The sequence below is a fragment of the Thermobia domestica genome, chromosome 18, assembly GCF_964235325.1.
Source record: "Thermobia domestica chromosome 18, izTheDome1.hap1.1, whole genome shotgun sequence".
NCBI lineage: Eukaryota > Metazoa > Arthropoda > Insecta > Zygentoma > Lepismatidae > Thermobia > Thermobia domestica.
The window spans coordinates 54875736-54896529 of NC_137471.1; the positions used below are offsets into that span (position 1 = coordinate 54875736).

The 20794-nt window shown below is 36.1% G+C and overlaps 1 protein-coding gene across 4 annotated transcripts in view; it reads right to left on the minus strand.

Annotated features, from left to right (window-relative positions):
- Positions 1-14043, minus strand: part of LOC145675759 (alanine aminotransferase 2) — a 186312-nt gene extending 172269 nt beyond the window's left edge. The window contains exons 1-2 of one of the 4 annotated variants that reach the window (XM_081746413.1): positions 14015-14033; positions 13518-13681 (exon numbers count right to left, since the gene is read on the minus strand). In XM_081746413.1, the coding sequence (XP_081602539.1) occupies positions 13518-13681; positions 14015-14018 (168 nt within the window). In that variant the 5' untranslated portion in view covers positions 14019-14033. Of the gene's footprint in view, positions 1-13517 lie in introns of all 4 variants that reach the window. The other 3 variants (XM_081746414.1, XM_081746412.1, XM_081746415.1) reach the window with 3 other exon arrangements.
- Between the last annotated feature and the right edge of the window lie 6751 nt (positions 14044-20794).

Sequence of the window (20794 nt, forward strand, 5' to 3'; positions counted from 1 at the left end):
GTATTATTGAAATGAAATATTTATACTTAACGCCCCATAATTATGCCCTTTAGGCTAAGGGAGACGGATGATTAAAGCAAATGAATGATGATGGAAGAGTTGGTTGAATGAGAATGTGGGAGGAAACGGGAGTACCCCGACAAGATCGACGGACACAATGTCATCCACAAATTTACTTGGCTGTGGATCGAACCACGGACCCCACGCACCAAAGGCAATCGTTCTATCACTGAGCTACCGTGTCCTTCACTTTTGTATTATTGATAAAGTGACTCCATGTCTCGGTGTATAGGTGGAAAATGTACAGTGCACAAGTAATTTGCGAAAGGTAGTTTTTATTACTATACACATTTACGGATTGGGAACAATGTTTGCTACCCATTAAAAAAAAAAAAAAAAAAAAAAAAAAAAAAGCATATACAGAAATACTGTACAAGTTGAGTCGAATATTGGCTTGTGATATTACGGCATTAACTACAAACTGAGACTCGAAAAGATCGGTGATAGAACGCTTATCTCTGATGCGAGGGACCCCTGTCATGTGACTTTGTGGTGGACGACATCGTGTATGTGTTCCCTCGGTCCCATAGTCTTATTCCATCAATTCGTTTCAGAATCCTTCACTTCTATTAATCACCCGTCTCCTTTAGCCAACAAACCATAATTGGGGCCGTAAAACTGAAGGATTTCGTTTCTTCATTTAAAAATGAACAAATATTTATTTTTGTATATTTAATACTAGACTTCCTCCTAAGTCTTCGGCTCGCCTGCACGCTAGTAACATATTGTCATATAGGAGGCAGTGCAGCTAGTGACAATTATTATGCTGACTTGATACCTGGTGGGAACTAGCCTGACTGACAGACCTGAGTATCTTGTGTTTATAATAAGGATTAAGGATATCTAAATATTTTTGCATGGATCTTTATGCAACCCGTAATTCTGAAATGCATTATAAAATTGCATATTACTTATAGACTATATATATATATATATATATACTTGTTCATCGTCCCGGGATTCTAAACTTTACGAGAAAAATTCAATTCTAAATAGGTTACATCTCGAACACCGCAGTTTTGATTAATGTGGACAGTTTTTGCAATCAACTAACCGCGGTATGCACAATTTTCCTGGATTTCACATCTGATATATGCTTGCAGACCTCAATTTGCGAAGTAACTTCCTTGTTTACAAGTAGCGTCAGCCATGTGGCAATGTTGCCAGATATAACGCGTTTACATGAGACTTCTTGCACGTATACTAATTCTTGAAGACATTAAAATCGATGAAACCAAATATGGCTTGCCATTCGGCTAAACTTGGTTCAAGCTTTCATATTTGCATTGCATCACATGATGGTAATATCACACACTCTTGTTATTAATAACTAACCGTACAAATAACTGATTGCGCCTAGTAAAATATAACTTCATGACACCAGATATATATATATAGGCGCATTATTACTCATTTTTTACAAAAGGTCTTAGAAACTTTTTTCTGCTCTACTGACTTTGTGCCTGTTACTAATTTCCATCATACTAGCATGACACTTCCCCTCCTAAAACTAAATCTATAATCAATTTCCATGACTTCGTCGTAACTACAGGAGATATATTGTACGGCCTATAAGAACTTTCACTCTTTGTAGCTATCGAACACATGTATCCGCAGTAATCGTTAAATCTGACTTCAACAACTCGTAATGAATTATACCTCGACAATCCCACGGTGTACACAATACAATCTTTTTTCCATGGTCTTTTCTTCTCGAATTTGGTAGGGGTGGTTATCTTTATCAAGCCACTGTCTTTTGCGGACGATATTGTTATAGGTAACCAATTTTTCATCGTGTTATAATCCTGTCTAAAAAGGGCTCGATATTTACGTGAGAGTGGACTTGTGGCGATAGTTCGAGGCGGAGCTTCAAGTTTCGCCTAATACCTCTTAGCTATGCAAACGTCAATCAAAGCAATGACAGAGTTAATTTTCTTATTAGGGAAAGTTGATTTAAAAAAAAAAAGATTTGGTTTAGCTCGCATACCTTGGTAGTCCTGCACCTCATTAGTAGTTAAAATTTCCGCTTGAAATTATTTTAGCGTTCTTATTAAATCGTCCAGTGTGTAGGGGAAAATTCTGACAAACCGAGAAAATATCAGTAGCTTAATGAAACTTGCAGGATAATTTCCTTTTATCAAATACAGTAATGTTCTAAAAGGAAGTCCTCGAACATTCCTCTTTAACTCCATCCAATATGGCTACAATATTCAATTTGGCCGCCACCGTCTATAGAACAATCAGATTTTCCTTGTTATCTTACCTTAGGTTCAATTTTACCGTTTTGGAACTAGAAAGCCGGCGCATCACCATCATGCAATGCATAAAACTGTAATTGGAAATGTCATCCCACTTTTACTAGTTCTTCTGAATTCGTAGTAGATTTGTTGAATATACTCTTAACCTCTTGCATGTCTATCACTCGAGTAGTTTCTAACAAATTTTCTTCTCTTTAAGGAACAGAGACATAGTCGTGTCACTTAATGAAAATCTATGTAAACACAGTAGCACATCATCTATGTTTTGGTTGGTTGATGAAATCCGCCTTCTTTATGAAAGAGTTCTAACAATATCAGAAGAATACGCTTCAAAGACTCAGATACAGGATTAAGTGACACAAGATCATTCTACCAATGGACTCAAACCTACGATAACACTATAAACTTTTGTGTCATTTCTTTTCAGTACTACCAACATAACTTTGCATTAGGCAAAATTTGAATGGCGGGATCTTGATTTGAAGATTCGCCTACACTTTCTCTTGAGTTAACATCTGTAAATTCCATTGCTTGAGGTGAGGCGAATCTTGAATAGCCAAACAATGAAGTAACCCACTGAGGAGTCACACACCTAACTTGCTGACTTTCCTCAATTTCTCCAGGTGGCGGCAAACAGTTGATTGTGATTTATTCAACCTTTCTGCTTTATCTCGTGTTGATTGATAGTGCAGGAATTTTTTTACAAGCAAGGAACTTTGCACTTGACCTCCTTATCAACATACTGAAAGTCCCCTAAGATTGACCTTGAGCTTCGGCCGCCATATTGGAAAATGGCTGCCGATTTTCAGTTTTTCGCCGGTAACTCCACAATGAGCAGAGATAGCGTAAACTATAAAGAGTAATGATATGTAGAGAATGGAAACACACACATTTTGGTGTATAATACATCTATCTATCTTTATTCGTTCAGGAGATATGAAGTTTAAAGTTACAGGAACAATTTTGTACAGATAGTACGGTTTCTCTGGCAGAATTCGATCACTATAGATTGCATACTTACTCAAATTGTGCATTAAAATGAAGATGATAAAAATACAGATTTTGATATATATATATATATATATATATATATATATATATATATATATATATATATATATATATATATATATATATATTATGATAAAAAGGCCTTGTTTCCATCTTAAACACAAACTAAATACGACTTTCTTACAAGGCTGTCTATAATCTTTATTTTAAATTAATTAGAAATGTTACAGTTTCGGAAGTATATCAGTTCCTTCTTCAGACTACTATTCCAACTGAAATCATAAAGAATATTTATGACGACCAAGTTTCTCCGCATCTCATAGTTTCTACTGTACTACCCGTCGATCGATTGACTGACATAACCGTCCTATAGAACTTACCATATTTATGCACAGCATAGTTTGGAAGTCTAGCAGTTAGTTAACCTTTGTACCTGCTGCGTTGTACTAGAATTTTCCTACACTATTTCGGTAAATTCGCCGGTTTTCACCGATACATTCCAATCCTTTACTGAAAAGTTACCTCACAAAACAAAATTAAATTTCACCCTGTACATTTTAAAGAATATACACAGGATTGATGAAGTCCACGAATCTCAATAAACAAGAACAATGATCATCTTCAAAGACTGTTGATGAGAAATAAACCCTCCTGTAAAAACTTTAAAGCAAGATTCGCCAAATGGAATCAAGTATACATGCGTTGACATTAATTTTACATTCGCTAATCAACTAATGATGACTGAAGATTACGTTGAACATTAATACGACAATAAATGTTTATTTCTTATGAGATATATACACCAAAAACTAGCTTGTACAACAAATCAGACTGCTGTTATTCTGATTTTGTGACGTAAACTGATTTTCCAGTACGGGGCTTCAACCTACCGATGAAAACAAGGGAATCAACCGAAAACACAACCTAACAAGATGTCCGGGTTTACGGCTAGATGGTCACTTTGCTCGAAAAATACATATTTCAAAGACTTACACATGATTATAAATGACATCTCCAAATTGTTGGGCTGTGGTTTGTGTGCTCTCGCAACAATGCTTATGTGGAGTGCATCTTTACCCTAACTGAATATGTGGTGGGCAAAAACCACATGCATGTGTTTTCTCGGTGTTCTCCCGTTTTCTCCCACTTTCTTAATTTCCTCACTATCATCCATTTCATTATCACAGTCTTCCTTTGCCTCGAAGAGTAGTCGTAGTGATACGTTAAAATATATATATGCATATATATCAAACTGACGAAAACAGTTGCCTTAAACTAGAAACAAAGGGTCCATGACATTTGGGCGCAAAACCTTTTATCAAAGTAGGTTTACCTACCTACATATGTCACAGTGAAATTCATAACTAGAGCCCGGGTGTTTAGGCACTGGAAATTTTGAAACACTTCTACAAAAAACTTTGCAAAAACTAAAAAATAACATCTTTACAAAGCAAAGCAAGACAGCAAAGTTTGTGCACGTACAACTTGTCTCTACTAGTTGAAAAAAAATAGTAAGGAACCGCAGCAGACTCTCGACTATCCGGGTCGCGATATCCCTACTCCTTACTATGTGGCTTACTTTTAAAAGCGTGATTTTTTAATAAAACAATATATATATATATACTAGCAGCGTTCACCCCGCTTCGCTGCGGTCACCCCGGAACGCAATAAACTTTGTTACTTAGATAATTTTTACTTTTTCGCTTTCAAGTGATATGATAAAAACCATAGAAGATTGCAGTAAATCTTAACATTATATCGCCTGTCATTTATGTTAACCCGCCCCGCTTCGCTGCGGTCATCCCGGTGCTGGCATATTGTAAAAGTGTCTGTAAAAATAAGCAAATCAATTAAAAAATTTTAAACAGAAGATTCAAGCTATTTTCCGCTGTATATCGCCTGTCATTTATGTTAACCCGCCCCGCTTCGCTGCGGTCATCCCGGTGCTGGCATATTGTAAAAGTGTCTGTAAAAATAAGCAAATCAATTAAAAAATTTTAAACAGAAGATTCAAGCTATTTTCCGCTGTATATCGCCTGTCATTTATGTTAACCCGCCGAGTGACACGGTCATGCGGGTTGCATATAAATACGTTTATTTTTACCTATGATGAACTAATAACAAAGGATTTGTACGTTATGGACACTTGAATGGTCAATTATCTCAAGACACTGGTAATTAAAAATTAAAGTGATATGATAAAAACCATCTAGGGTCCAAATCCTAATAACCCCCCAAAAATGAAAGAAATTGGTTCAGCCGTATTAGCGTGATGAGCGGACAAAGAATTGTACGTTCTCTTTTATATATATATATATATATATATATATATATATATATAGTGTGTGTGTGTGTGTGTGTGTGTGTGTGTGTGTAACAAAGAAATATGTAAAAAAAACGCACTTTTTCGTTAATGTTTAGCTATTTTAAAGGTGTGACTATATATTCATGTACACTGCACTGTGTACTTGATTTTTTGAGTCAGACAATATAGAATTTATTTTAAAATGTGTATAATACTGTACATATAATCATTTTTTTATAATAAATTATTAAAACGTATGGTACAAAAAGAACAGCTTTATTTCTAATAAGAATGTGGAATCTGTAAGACAAGAGTTCTCAATGACCATAATCAAGAACGAACACCACGCCGAAGCAGCTTATCCCCCACTTTAAAGCCCACCTGGGCCTTTTTTTTTTTTTTTTTTTTTTTTTTGAGCTTTTTGTTAGTGTATTATTGGAACAACTAAGGTGATTACATTGAAAGTGATTTTTTTTTTTTTTTTAATCAGATTTTGGACTTTCCTTGGGCGAATTAGATGCTTTCATGTTAAAGTATACATCATTCAACGTTAGACCTATATAAAGTTCTGAGTGCACCGAATGAATAAAAAATCTTATATTAGCTTGAGATAATTATAGAACAAATTAATGTATGGATTGTGTTTATAGCCTATTTGAAGTAAAATATGCAATTTTATATTTTAGAAAATACTTTCCGTGAATCGTGTGCTCGCCGACTCGGCGACGCCGGGGCACGTTATCCCTTATACGCTTGACAAGTTTAAGGCCATAGGCGCCTGTACCACCAGTAAATATGTAAATACATCATTAAAACTATTAGCCTTATTTCATACATTTGATGAACACAAGTATTCCTCGGTAAAATTTGGTTTTTCAACAACAGTAGTTTAATTCAGTCTTTGTTGCTATTCTTCAAATAAGCACTCTGTAGAATCAACATCAGCAATATCATAAAAATTCTTGTCAAATTTAAGAAGCTTAATGTTCGGAGTTCCCAAGACTATGTAACGCTACTATTTCAAGTGCTGAATTTAAACTTCCGTACTAGGGAAAGTATCGATGTACAGAAAAGAAAGCTGAATTTTAGGGGAAAACCCGTCGTGAAAAAAGTGCTCGGGAAATTCCCGCAATTGAACGCACAAAGCACCGGAAATGAATACTTCAACAATAGAACTATTTATTTTAAGCTGGAAAATATTTAATTTCATTTAAGATATTTTGAAACATTTACTTTATAAAATATGAATTATCTCTTTGTTAATTGTTTTAAATTAATTTCCGGGAAAGGACCGTCTTGCTAGTGCTAGGGAAATTCCCGTAATGAATGCATAAAGTATCGGAAGTGAGCTTCAACAATAAAACATTTTAAGCTGCAAAATATTTGCCATATAAGACATTTTGAAACATTTATTTTATAATAAACGAATTATATCTGTTTTAAATTAAAACCCTTAAGTACTCGCGCCGGGTGTTCACAGACCCCAACCAGGTAATTTATGTGTTGCAGCCAGAAGTCCTGATGAAAAAATATTAAAAAAATGTCTCAAAACGAGTTCAAAAAATCTGATTACAGCAAATACTTTCAAAAACATGTCTAGAGTCACGCAACATTGTCTTATTTTTTTTTAAATATTTTTATTGCAATAAAACAAATATAGTTTGGGGGTCTTCTAGACCCCCGTGCGAGTGCTAGTGTCGGAAAAAGGGCGCGAGTACTTACGGGCATATTTAGTATTCATATTTGGCGAACGTTACTAAGACTCCTGGGCTGCCTTGATGTACTTTTGTTCGTTTGTCTGCCTGTACCACACACACATTACAGGACACAACTTTCGGTCTTTTAAGCTTAAATTTTCAGGGTACAAGCACAAGACACACTAAATTTCCTGTATATATTTTGGCGGCATACCAACGTAAAATTTTAAAATGGCGGTCTTTTTTTTTTTTTTTTTTTTTTTTCAAAATAGCGAGTATCCACGCTAAAAAGCGCAATTTTTGGTCTTTGAAATATAAATTTTCAGATTAAAACCACGAGACACTAAATTAGCTGTATTACTTTGACGGCGATCCAACGTAAAATTTCAAAATGGCGGCCACTTGTCAATTAGCGGTTATCCACGTTACAGGGTGCAATTTTTGGACATTTAAGTTGGAATTTTGAGGGTAGAAGCAAGAGACATTCTAAATTTGCTGTATAGATTTTCTCAGCGATCCAATGTAAAATTTCAAAATGGCGGCCATTTTTTAAAACAGTAGTGAACAGAAAATTGTTGCAAGTTGCGACAATGACAATCTTGAAATATAAACACATTTTAACACTTTTACCCCAAAGATATTGAAATATTTCGAAAAATAAAAAAAAAAAAAAACACACAACTAAACTCGAAAAAACCCACATGGGCCCATGTGGATTGTTTTTTTCAAAAATACCACGGATTTTCCAAACCCTGACTGCAATCGAAGCTTCAAATGGGCCATTCGTCAATTTGGCGCTTTTTTGATCACAAAAAAATTGGACTTAGTGTACGAGGCAATGCTTTGAGGAGAAGTGTCGCCCAAGATAAGAAGAAAATATATTCAGGCAGATGAAAGAATTCGCCGTATTGTAAAGAATTTTGAAACTGTTGACATTGTAGAATACTTGCGGGTTTTGGCCCATAATTCCATCATGGAATGATAATGTCATAATAAGTGTAACGTAAGACAGAAATAAATTATTCAATATTTATACTGTATTTCCCTGTTGTTTCCTTTCACATTATCTCTGTTGCAAATATAGTAGTAAACAGTAATACAATGTTATGAATAGCTATAAATTTATGTATATCCAAAATGCCTATTTCTTTACGTTAGAGATGATTTAAAGTTAACTTCACAGAAGTTTATCTTGGGGTGTCATAGGATGCCTACAGCAAATTTTATTTTAGTTCAATACAAATTCAGGCTGAAAAAAATCTGCGGATCATGATCTCCGAAATTACGATATATTATTCTAGAAACAAAATAATTAGACCCATATATATATTTTTCTTTCTGCGTTATACAAAAATTTACTAGAACTAAACCAAGCATTTAATGCAACTGAGACTTTCAGTGACTGTTTACCACAGGACATACTATACCGTAACGAAAAATTAGAGTTTTTGAAGATAGCTTTTTTAAGAAAATTGGGATGAAATTTCATCTTTCTGAATATTTTAAGTTGTGCAGTTATTTGTTTATCTTTGTGATATTAGTGCCTATTTTCAAGGTCTTAAGTGCGCAGACATCCGGGTTTCAGGTATGAGATATATTATAACCATTTAAGTAGATTATCCTATTCAGATATAGGGTTTTGCGCTCAAATGACCGCGCCCAAATGTCCTGCTCCGGAAATAAAACAGTGCTCACAGTAAAAACAAACTTCAATCATTCCTGTTCTGAAATTTCACGATTATCTCAAGGAAATAACGGGTTCTTATAGGAAATTAACTCTTTTGAGTTATATGTAAAATGTACGGTAGATTAAATACCTTACGTTTATTAATAGGTAGATCAATAAATACGAAGGCACGGTGAGTCATTTCTTTTATGAACATGTGCCCTGTAGTTTCTATAAGCAGACATACTAAATACCCTTCACTTGATATTCAAATTTTCACGTTACACTTATAAAATTCTTGTAATCCTAGTAGACGCTATGTTTTGAGTAGCCTATTTTCTAACATAAATGTGTAACTGGGATTGGGTGGTTTAAACCAGGTGTTTTTCCAACAACAATTAAAAAAAAAAAAGTTATGCAAATAAATAAATAGAAAATAAATGTATTTCTATTAGCTAATGTCCGTTGATAATTCAACAGACTCATTACCTTTGCAATCAAGGGGTCCAGGTGAAGGACAATTTGTCTCGGGTGGAAGCAGCGGCGCAAATCTGTCTTCAACATTGAGGGGAACAAGTAAGACTTTTCTTGTTGTTAAGCGATGCTCAAAATATCTGTGAAGTTGAAAATAAATCTGTGAAGGATCAGCGAGCAGAGTTATCTTCAACATTGGGAGGCGGGCAGATTTGAGGTTCATTCTGGAGGAACACCAATTTCATCTCACTTTCCTTTGTAGCAATCAGACGCAAATAATCACATTTTTCCCAAAAAATACATTTCAAATCGAATTATTGGGGGGACAGTCCCCCCCCAGTTCCACGATTGGAGGGCACATGTCCCTTTCATCCCACGGGATCTGCGCCAGTGGGTGGAAGTAGAGTAGTGCTTCGGATCCGACCTTAAGCTGTAGGTTCTGTCTTTCATATCCCCGCTGTTGCATAAGGGCAGTAGGGCCAAACACACTTATATCTACCTATATGCAATCTAAATACATAAAACAAGTGTATTTTAAAAAAAAGCGGTTTAAACCATATTCTCAAAGGATTTTGTCAGCCCTATTTGTAATTTATTATAGTAATATTTAGAGGCATAAATAACACATAGTAAAATTGCAATCTGTCCACATTATACAAGGTACCCCGATTTTCAGTTTAAGAATCCGGATAAGTTGCAATCCGAAATCAAGCCAAGATAACCCTTTAAACTGATCTCAGAATTCAGTGGTGCCCATTTCCCTAAGCGATTGTGCAAAGTTCTCCAAATTTACCATTTCTTCCACCCCGAAAATGTAGTAGAAAAAACGAGTTGATTGCGACAAAACCAAGATAATTTTCTATGATGACTAATTTTTTCAGGCTAAAGTTCGATTGTGTTATTCTCAATGAAAAAATGTTTACTTAAGGAAATCTCATTGCCCCTGCCCGAGTTGTTTGAACTATTAAAGTAACCTTTTAAGTGGGTTTATCAAAAGTAAATACAGGGTTGTGTTTTTTGACAAGTATAATAATTTTTCTACAATGCAAGAAGATTGTCCGTAATGTTGAAGTTGAGAAAGCAAACGTAAAAATTGGATAGAGGTTTTGTACTTAAGATGACAAGTCATCGCTGAAACAAAGACAGACAAGACAAATAAATTAAAAAATAAAATAAATAAATGTAATAAGCATCACTAATGATCATTCTGGGCACATATTATAGAGACTAATCACAATTTGAAGTATGAAAATTTTACAGCAGAAACTAACATTCTTCCCATTATATAATGAGAACAGTCTTTCCTCAAACGAACTAGAATTACATAATTTGCCAATAAAGACAATTTTGCGGCTTACGGAAAGCTCGATGAGTTTTTAGTTTTAATATGAAATATGTTGAAAATGAGTGGAAAGATAAAAGGGCATTAGTGCTGTATCGCCGGACCAATTTGAAAATCGAAAAAGGCACCAAAATGTACTGCATTCAGATATATTTGGTTGGATTAGATCAAGTCACGTTAGATTACGTCACATTAGGCGTGCAGTTTTACTATACGGATACATTGTATAAGTAGTAGTAGGAGTAGTAACGGGTTAGAAACCCCGCAGGAGTTGGTTGGGTCTGTTCTCGGCATGAAATAGGCAAATTAAAGACTTGCCCCAATTTTTCTGTACATTTTACAATCTATGTCACAGCCTTGACATACACGAGCCATTCCGCCACTGTACCTCTCCGCGAAATAGCCCATCCGCCTCCACATACAGTAACGCTTACAACATCAAAAACAACCAAGAAATACAGCCACTTTCGGGATAATTTTGGAACTGGGAGGATGAAATGAGTTTTACGTCCCACGTTTATGCCGCTTAGGCTAAAGGAGACGGTGATGATGAATAATGAGTAAAATGGTGGAATGAAGAAAGTGGGAGGAAGCGGGAGAACCCCGAGAAAACCCACGCACACGGTGTTCGTCCACCACAAAGTTCACTTGGCGGGGGCTGGGATCGAACCCGGGACCACACGCACCAGAGGTGAACGCTCTACCACTGAGGCACCGCGGCCCCATTGGAACTGGGAGGCCAAAACCAGGTAAAATCACCATGTTTACAGGACAAATCAGTTGATGTTACTTAAGTGTAATTACTAAGTACTAGCATAACCTAATCTAACCGAACCTAGCCTAAACCATCAAAAACACAGAAAATAAAGCAAGTACGAATTTTAAGCAAAAACTTCTACCCCCCCCCAATCCAAATATTCTAACCTAACCTACCTAAACCATCAAAAAACACAGAAATTTAGCAAGAAAGTACAAAATTTAAGCAAAATATTCTGGCCCCCTATTTCTAAAAATATGCCCCACTTTCTTAACTTTTACTACTATTCACCTTACCTGACTTTCACTCATTCCTCCTCACAAACTTACATAAATTCTCCAACCTACCCCATAAATTTCCTCAGATTGGTCAGGCGATACAGCTTAACCGATTAAAAAAAAAAAAATCGTAAATTCAAAGTGCGATCTGAAAATGTACAAGTTTCTTTATCTATGCCTACTTTCCATCGGTACGCAATAATAATAATAAATTCCATATACGATATATATGAATAAGAGCTTTAAATTCGATTGACGACTGGGTATTCAACTATCAATGAATGTCTCCTTCTGCCCACAAATATAAATAAATTAATTTTATTCTGCTGACGATGGTCTATGACTAACCAGACAGCTTCTGCTGACGATGTGTGGTCAGGGCATTGTTTCTATCAAAATCATTTCTATCTTTCTTTAACGGAGATCATTACCTCTTCACTCAGGTCAGCTGCCAAACACAAAATTGGGTGACTCCATCACAAATCAAATCCGGAAACCTAACCATTAGTAGAGGCTATTATTTCAATAGAAAGTATTTTAATCCAACCACCCTGTATAAATTATATGAGAATGACTCCTCTGTATGTCAGTGGACACCTACTGGCAGAGTGCCGACAAGAAGTCATGACGCGAAGTCACTGGAATCTTAGGAAGGTTCACAAATGATTCTGAAACAACTCAAATTAAGATATTTAAAAGATGGACCCGTGTTTAGTAGAAGGGGTCCAGCAATTTTTTCTAAAAAACGTTACAATTTCGGTAATTTCTCTTCAGGTTAAGTTAGTTTATTTTGGTGTAGGGGTCAAGCATACTTTTCAAAAAAAAAAAAAAAAAAAAGATAGAATTTCACTTATTTCTACTAACATTCGGTTAGTTTAGGATCGATTTGGGCTAAACATAACCCAAAGATTACTTAGTTTACACAAGAAAACACCCTTTAGGAAAGCTCGTATGTAGAAATTTACTGAATACCGGGAACATTAAGATTTTGAAGCGTTAACTAATTGTTTTATTAGACAGATTAGAGTTTAACGTTTCTTCTCAGCACCGAGGTTGTAAAGGTCGGGTCCTACTTTTAAAAGTGTAGGAATCCTTGCGCCACAGAGTAAGTTGAGCAATTTAATCCTTAGATTACTTTGGGGTGGGGTAGGTAGGTTGGTTTGGGGTAATTAGGTTACACTGGGTTAGTTTTAATATTCCTGGACCTATTCTACTGCACTTAAACCCGAGTTTCCGATAACAATCATTACTTGTTTGTATTCAAGACAAGAATCTCACCAGGAATCAAGTCCAGAACCACACGCGCAGAAAACATTTACCACTCAGCCACATAGAGCACTGCTTGTTTGCGGGCATAAACTTGGAGAGGGCTTTTTTATGTATCAGGCGGATGTGCAGCCTTACCTAGTGGGAATGACTGATGGGGAGTCCCCAAACAATTCAACGTGTAGTACGCAACAACTCCATACGCAACTTCCAAGATATTTGAACAAATTGCTTTTCTATTATTTTATTCGGATATATTATATTGGGTTAGCCTGCAGTATAAAACACAGCTCAACTAGTTCGGAAACCCTGTTCGGAGACTAGAGGTACTAACATTATAATCATTGTACATAAGGTTGCTTTTCAGTGTTAGCAAATTACATATATTATTAATCTTACTTACCGTTTGGAGCTCCTTTTCAATTTCTCCCGCTCGGATAACAAGAGGTCCTCTCACAGCGTATTCCATTTTCTTAATATTTGGATTCATATTATCTAATGTCAAAACTCTGGCACTTGATCCACCTCCTAACTTTGTTTCCCTAGAACCCATCTTGCGAGTATTATCTGTAAATATAGATCGCAAGCTATTACACGCAGCACTTCCACCTCGTACGAGTTCTAAACGACGAATAACTTGTGCGCCGTGGGCGCTGAGTACTTGCGGCAGCGCCATGGATAAGCAAAACTGAGTAAACTACAAACAGATGACAGACGACGTTTAGCTTCTATCAAGTTCGTACGAATATTTGGGAATATAAGCAATATCAACACTATTTGACACTTAATACATGTTCCCGAAGCTTAATTGATTATAACAAAAACAATAACGAAGTCTAACAATACTTACTAACAGCGAAACGTACGAAATTTATAACATGGAATTGTCAAGCTACTCACACATGCTCCCCTACCGGAATCGGAAACAAGTGTTACCAGTTGACCACTACAAGAGTTACATAAAGGCTGTATATTTTTCACTAGAATAATGAAAATTCCGAATGAAACAATGAAGAAAATCTCAGATAAAGTTATCTTTCACGATCCCAAGAAGTGAAGCATATTTTTCTGTTTAGCCAGAGTACTTCACAAAACTCTTGACCTACTTTTTCTCCTCTGTAAACGTACACAGTAAGTTTGAATTACTATATTCACCTTATTATTATTACTCTTTTAATAATTCTAGTTTGAACATGTTTGAACAAAACGTACATACAAGAGTACCATTTAAGCATATTTCTAGAATAAGTTTAGAATTATTTTTGAAAATAATCGTATTATTTCCTTAACTTTGTTCTCAATATATTATAACCAGAGTTGTTTTCAGATCTCCTCTGGGGGAGTTTGAATATGCGGGGGTTGGACGTAGTACTGCGAAAATATTAGTATCCCATGTTAAGAGTGAGAAGAGAAATGCTTCAGGGGAATTACTCACCGGCCCACTCCTGAAATCATCATTGATTGTAGCCCTATACTTAACTCAAGGACCTACATATCGTACAAGGTCACCTGAACTCATCCGATCGGGATCAAGCTTGGCATGATGGTAAAAATTTACCTGATAGAGAGACGGGTGGATTAGGGTTTAGCGTGCACTTTCAACAGCAATGGTATTTAAGATGTGGGCCTACAACTTAACATGGAATCCGAACCACATGAGCTTCCGCTGGGAATCCTACCTCCCAAACCTTGACCTGATATACAGAAATGGAAAAATTAATAGCAAATCCATGTAATTTAATGCGTTTACATGGTTTAATAAGAATTTTTTTTTTACATAAGTAAACATAAACATACAATGGGATATACTTCAATTTAAAAGCAAATTTTATGCAGAATGCAAATTAACTTACAGAAGAAGACTAATGAGTGATTCTTTACAAAATAAGACAGCCATTGTTAAAGGCAGTTAAATTTAGGTTTATATAAAAAATTACTTTGACTTGAGCTAATATCTTATTTGGATACCCACGTGATTTGATAACTACAGTGTGTCCATGAAGTTGCGGAACCCAAAGTTTGATTGCGTATCCCTTTTGAACGAAGAACGATAAAGACATAAGACTTGAAACAAATGTAAGTCTTTTATATAGGTATTTCCGACATCATGACCGATGTTGGAATTTGTAACGTTTTTATATAGTAAAGAAAGTACCGAAAGTATAAAATAAAAATAAATACAAAATGAAGATAATATTCAGTTGCAGAAAACTGATTTTCTGTGGGTGAATTACTGTGTATATGTACAGTATGCATCAACATACTGGTGCAAAATGTGACAAAGTTGATGCAGTGTTGCTAAAAAGCTATAAAATGCAAGTCCGTAAAACGGGTGTTTTTGTTGACAGAAACGCGACCCTTGCAAACACTGTCGTTATAAAATTATTGCATCAGGTGTGTTTTTGGTTAATTAATGATAAGCAATGAGAATTTGTACATCATTGATAACCTGAGCTTTTATGCCAGCTGCCAGGTGGGTATTTTTTATCGCAAACTTTTAAATAGAAACTCAGGTTTCAATTATGTTCAAATTCTCATTGCTTATCATTAATTAACCTAAAACATACCTGTTGCAGTAATTTTACCAAGGATGTCATAAAATTGAGGATCTGCCCATACAACAAAATCGTGAAGCCATACGTTACAGCTTCGTCACACCTACTCTGCCCGCTCCGCGCCACTAAGATCACAATGTTTCGAGCCAACTATCATGGCGGAAACGAGAGTAGCCAATCAGACGTGCCGGCTCAGACAATGCTCGGTTGTTTTTTGGCTCCATTGAGTTTATATGATGAACATACGTATGGGCAGATCCCCTATTTTATAACATCCTTCAATTTTACGACAACACTGTTGCCAGGGGCAGCGTTTCTGCGGGAAAAAACACCCATTTTACGGACTTGAATTAAATAGTACTTTTGCATGGCAACACAGCATCAACTTTGACACATTTTCGCACCAATGAATAAATGTTTATGCATACTGCACATATACACAGGAATTCATTCATAGGAAATAAGTTTTCTGCAACTGAATATTGATTTTCTTCATTTTGTACATTTTTTATTTTACACTTTCGGTATTTTCTTTTGTCATTACATAAAAACGTTATAAATTCCAACATTGATCATGATGTCGAAAGTATCTACATAGAAGACCCTTACAATTGTTTCAAATTTCATGTATTTATAGTCCTTGGTTCAAAAGATATACGCAACCAAACTTTGAGTTGCGCAACTTTATTGGCACACTGTAGATTACACGATTTTGGCATGAAGTTCACTAAGTTTTGTAGTGTCTCTACTTGAATGCAATTTTGCTAGTTATCGTTTATAGCTCCAGTTAATTGATTTCCTTGGATGAAACATAACTTTCAAATCACGCCATAAAATTTCAATACGGTTTAAGTCTGGCGAATTACCGGAGCGAGAAAGTAATGTAACACGAAACAAAGAGAGAATGTGATCTTTTTATAACTCTGGCATGTTGACAAGTGGCAAAATCATCTTGTGAAACAAAGGATTCACCGTTGAATAAATATTTTTAAGAATATATCATGTTAATCTGAAGAATCATTCTATATGTTTGTGCATTAATATCATCACAAATATGGATTCTACTGACCCACTTGGAATACAAAAACATCCCAAAATCATGACATGAATCTTTAAGTAAGTTCAGACTATTATAAGCTTTAGTCAGGATCGTTCTAAGATGTTGCATCCAGATGAGGTCTGTGTCGAATGTGATACCGTAGTAGGTGACTACCTTAATAGTAGCCCGCAGCGAACCTGGTCCACGTGGAGAGAGAGAGCCAACGTGGATATCACCAGAACTCTGTAGTTTTCTTTGGTGGAATAAAGAGGATGGCCTGAGTTTTGTATTATTGATGGAAGTTTCTAAAGTCAATATCAAATGCAGAAATCATCGATGGTTGTTTATAATATCTTGTTGATGTACTAATTGGATGTTCCTAGAGCCAAAAGAGCAGTATCATCTGCATACTGGACTGAGTGGCGTGGCATGTCACCACAGAATGTATAATAGAGGTAAAAGGACAGAATATTGCGATCGTACTTTCCACGAATCGTAACATTACACTCATTAACTGTTATTAAATGTATGTATTATTGTTGATTTTGCTTGTGTTTACTTTTATACATTATTCGTTTAAATACGGATGTACAAGGGTACATGTCTATAATATATTCGTTTTGTGTAAGTTTATATTGTAATTTCGGTAGTGTGTAGTCTGCTTAATGAAAATTCATTTAAATAACCGGTGATGTGGCCACGGAAATTAGACCTATTTTCTTTGGAGCATCACTAATAGGTTTGAGGAAGAAAAGTGGCGGTTCGTCCCATCGCGATAGGCAATGTGTGGAGGAGATTATCAGCCAAAATCATTTGCCATAGAATTAGAGAACCTCTAACACATTTTCTATCCCCACACCAACTGGGAGTTTGCGTCCCACATGGAGCAGAAGCAGCAGTCCACGCTGCTCCTATGTACTACTCTTTTCCACACCAGCAAGAGAAAGTGTTTCTGAAAATAGACTTCAGAAACGCATTTAACGAGTTGAATCGTGACTCTACGTTCATACAGGTAAAAAACAGTTTTCCATCAATTTATCGATACGTCCATCAGTGCTACTCGCAACCGAGCAACTTATACTTAGGAGATGAAATAATCCTCTCTCAGCGTGGCGTACAACAAGGCGACCCTCTTGGCCTTGGTTTGTTCGCACTAACTTTACAATCCATCGTTAACAGTATCAATACGGAACTGAACATATGGTATTTGGATGACGGGACTATAGTTGGAGACAAGGATACAGTACTAGAGACATTAGAAATGATCCGTAGGCGGGCTAAGGAGATCGGATTGCAAATGAATTTATCCAAATGTGAGGTCAGCTTTCTTGGAGATCCAATGAGCAGTCTAATAAAGTAGTAATTGCCCCACTCTGCCTAACTTTTGATTATCCTCAATGAGGGGCCCCAAGGCCAGGGGTCAATGACCTAGGGGTACTTAGGACCACCCCCTCTAAATTTTGGCAGGGGTACCTTGGCCCACCCCCTAAATTTTGGCAGGGGTACATAGGACCACCCCCCTTAAATTTTGGAAATTGCCAAATCTAAAAATTTGGTATGGTAGCCTAGGACCATAGTATGTACCTCTATCAGTATTGGGTGTCTATATCGTTCCCTTTCATGGGTAAAAAATTGCCAAAAATTCAAATTTCGGAGGTTTTTGACCTAATTTATCCCCTTGGATGAGGTGTTATTACCCTATATGGTTATATGGGCGTATACAAGGGTCCATTCCCTTTCATAAGACATGGGTATATTGATGCAACCCTTGAAAAATTTGGGAGGGGTACCTTGGCCCACCCCTTAAATTTTGGAAATTGACCAATTTAAACATTGGGTATTATAGTATAGGACCCTAATATGTATTATGATAAATTTGGGTGGTCCACCTCGTTCCCTTTCATGGGTAAAAAATTGCCAAAAAGTCAAATTTCGGGGGTTTTGACCTAATTTATCCCCTTGGATGAGGTGTTATTACCCTATATGATTATATGGGCGTATACAGGGGTTCATTACCTATCATAAGACATGGGTATATTAATGCACCCCTTGAAAAATTTGGGAGGGGTACCTTGGCCCACCCCTTAAATTTTGGAAATTGACCAATTTAAACATTGGGTATTATAGTATAGGACCCTAATATGTATTATGATAAATTTGGGTGGTCCACCTCGTTCCCTTTTAGGGGTACAAAATTGCCAAAAATATAAACGTAAGCAATACGTTGTACCACGTGTTTGGTTTTTGGTCCATTTTATCCCCCTTTGATGAGATCCTATTACCTTATATAGTTATATGGTCATGTATAGGGGTCCATTACCTATCATAAGACATGGGTACATTGGTGCACCCCTTTAAAATTTTGGGAGGAGTACCTTGGCCCACCCCTTAAATTTTGGAAATTGCCCAATTTAAACATTTGGTATTATAGTACAGGACCTCAATATGTATCATGATAAATTTGGATGGTTCACCTCGTTCCCTTTTAGGGGTACAAAATTGCCAAAAATATAAATGTAAGAAATATGTTGTACCACGTGTTTGGTTTTTTGGTCCATTTTATCCCCTTGGATGAGATCCTATGATTACAGGGATCTATTTCCTATCATAAGACATGGGTATATTGTTGCACCCTTCTTAAAATTTGGCAAGGGGTACACTGAAATTGTCCAATTTAAGCATAGTACAGGACCTCAATATGTTTCGGTGGTCCTATTGCCAAATTTTTTTAGTACAACCACGTGTTTGGTTATTGACTCAATGTATCCTATTTGATAAGGTATGGACGGGTATCCCCTTTCAATTTGGTATAACCCCTCGGGTGTAGTACAGTCACGTGATCGATGATTTGGTTTTGATGCGCGACGAGGTCCCTGGTCAATGTTCTCTAGGAATTAGGTGGAAACTTTGCACAGGGTTCTCGTCTTATATCGCACAGTTCTTTAGGAGAATCTGATAACGTTGTATGTGGAATGAACAATAAAAACACATAGGTCAGCATAAATTGTATTTTATTTATATTTCTGGTTTCTTCTTTTTCTTTCTTGTTACACTAAGGTATTGACAATGTTTGTATATTGAGCTGGGTTTCTTCATTAGACCACCTCCTCTTCTTGATTGTGATGATTTGTTTCCATGTTTTGCAGCATAGCACCCGTTTGCAAAACTTCGTATTGTGAATTCTGTAAAAAGAACAAGGAAAAAGATGATTAGTATAGAAATAGATGATGATTAAACAAATACACTTGCAATGATAAATATGATAAAATTACCTGGAAGGTATATTGCAGCAGTCTACGATCATTAACCGTGGGTACTGTTGTGAACAAATATTGAATTTCACGCAGAGATTTTCCTTGGGCTTTACAGCACAAATAAAAATAAGCATAATAGCCACATACGGATGAACCAAGACTTTGCATTTGGCTATTATTATATTTATAGTATATACAATGAAGTTTTAAGAATGCAACATGTTGTGGTACATAAGAGGAAGGCCATAGCTGTCAAAATATTCTCCAACACCGCGATGATCAATATAAATTGCAATCCAATGACTTCCTAATTTTGTGGATGGATCTGTATTTACAATGATTGCCAGAGGAAGAGAAATCCGTGAGGGTAACTCATCGCTTGCAAATACCCCGGTAAAATGATTTCTGAATAATGGACTACCGTTTAAAGCACTAGCTAATTGTAATGTATTCAACATCGTGAATGGAAATGATACATAACGTATACGTACCTTGTAATTTAAAAGTCCAGGATAATGTTGCGCTGGTGGTCGATCTCTAGGAGTGAGGAAAACTCTCCATACACAATACAGTTTGTAGATGCTGCTAATTTCTCTTGGAAATGAACTTCCAATCGGATGGCTCCATGTCGTTGTAAATTCCAATAGTGACAATCTCCAGCAGAAGAATCGGGAGTTAGGTCAAATACAAACAGTGTATATCCATTCTTGTAGTCGGCTCTTGAAATTGTATTTCCAGTATTGGTAAAATGTATGCCAGAGCCTGAGAACAATGTGTGGTACGATGAAATGTAGAGATTTTCTTCAAAGTTGGGTTGCAACGGTTTTGAAGG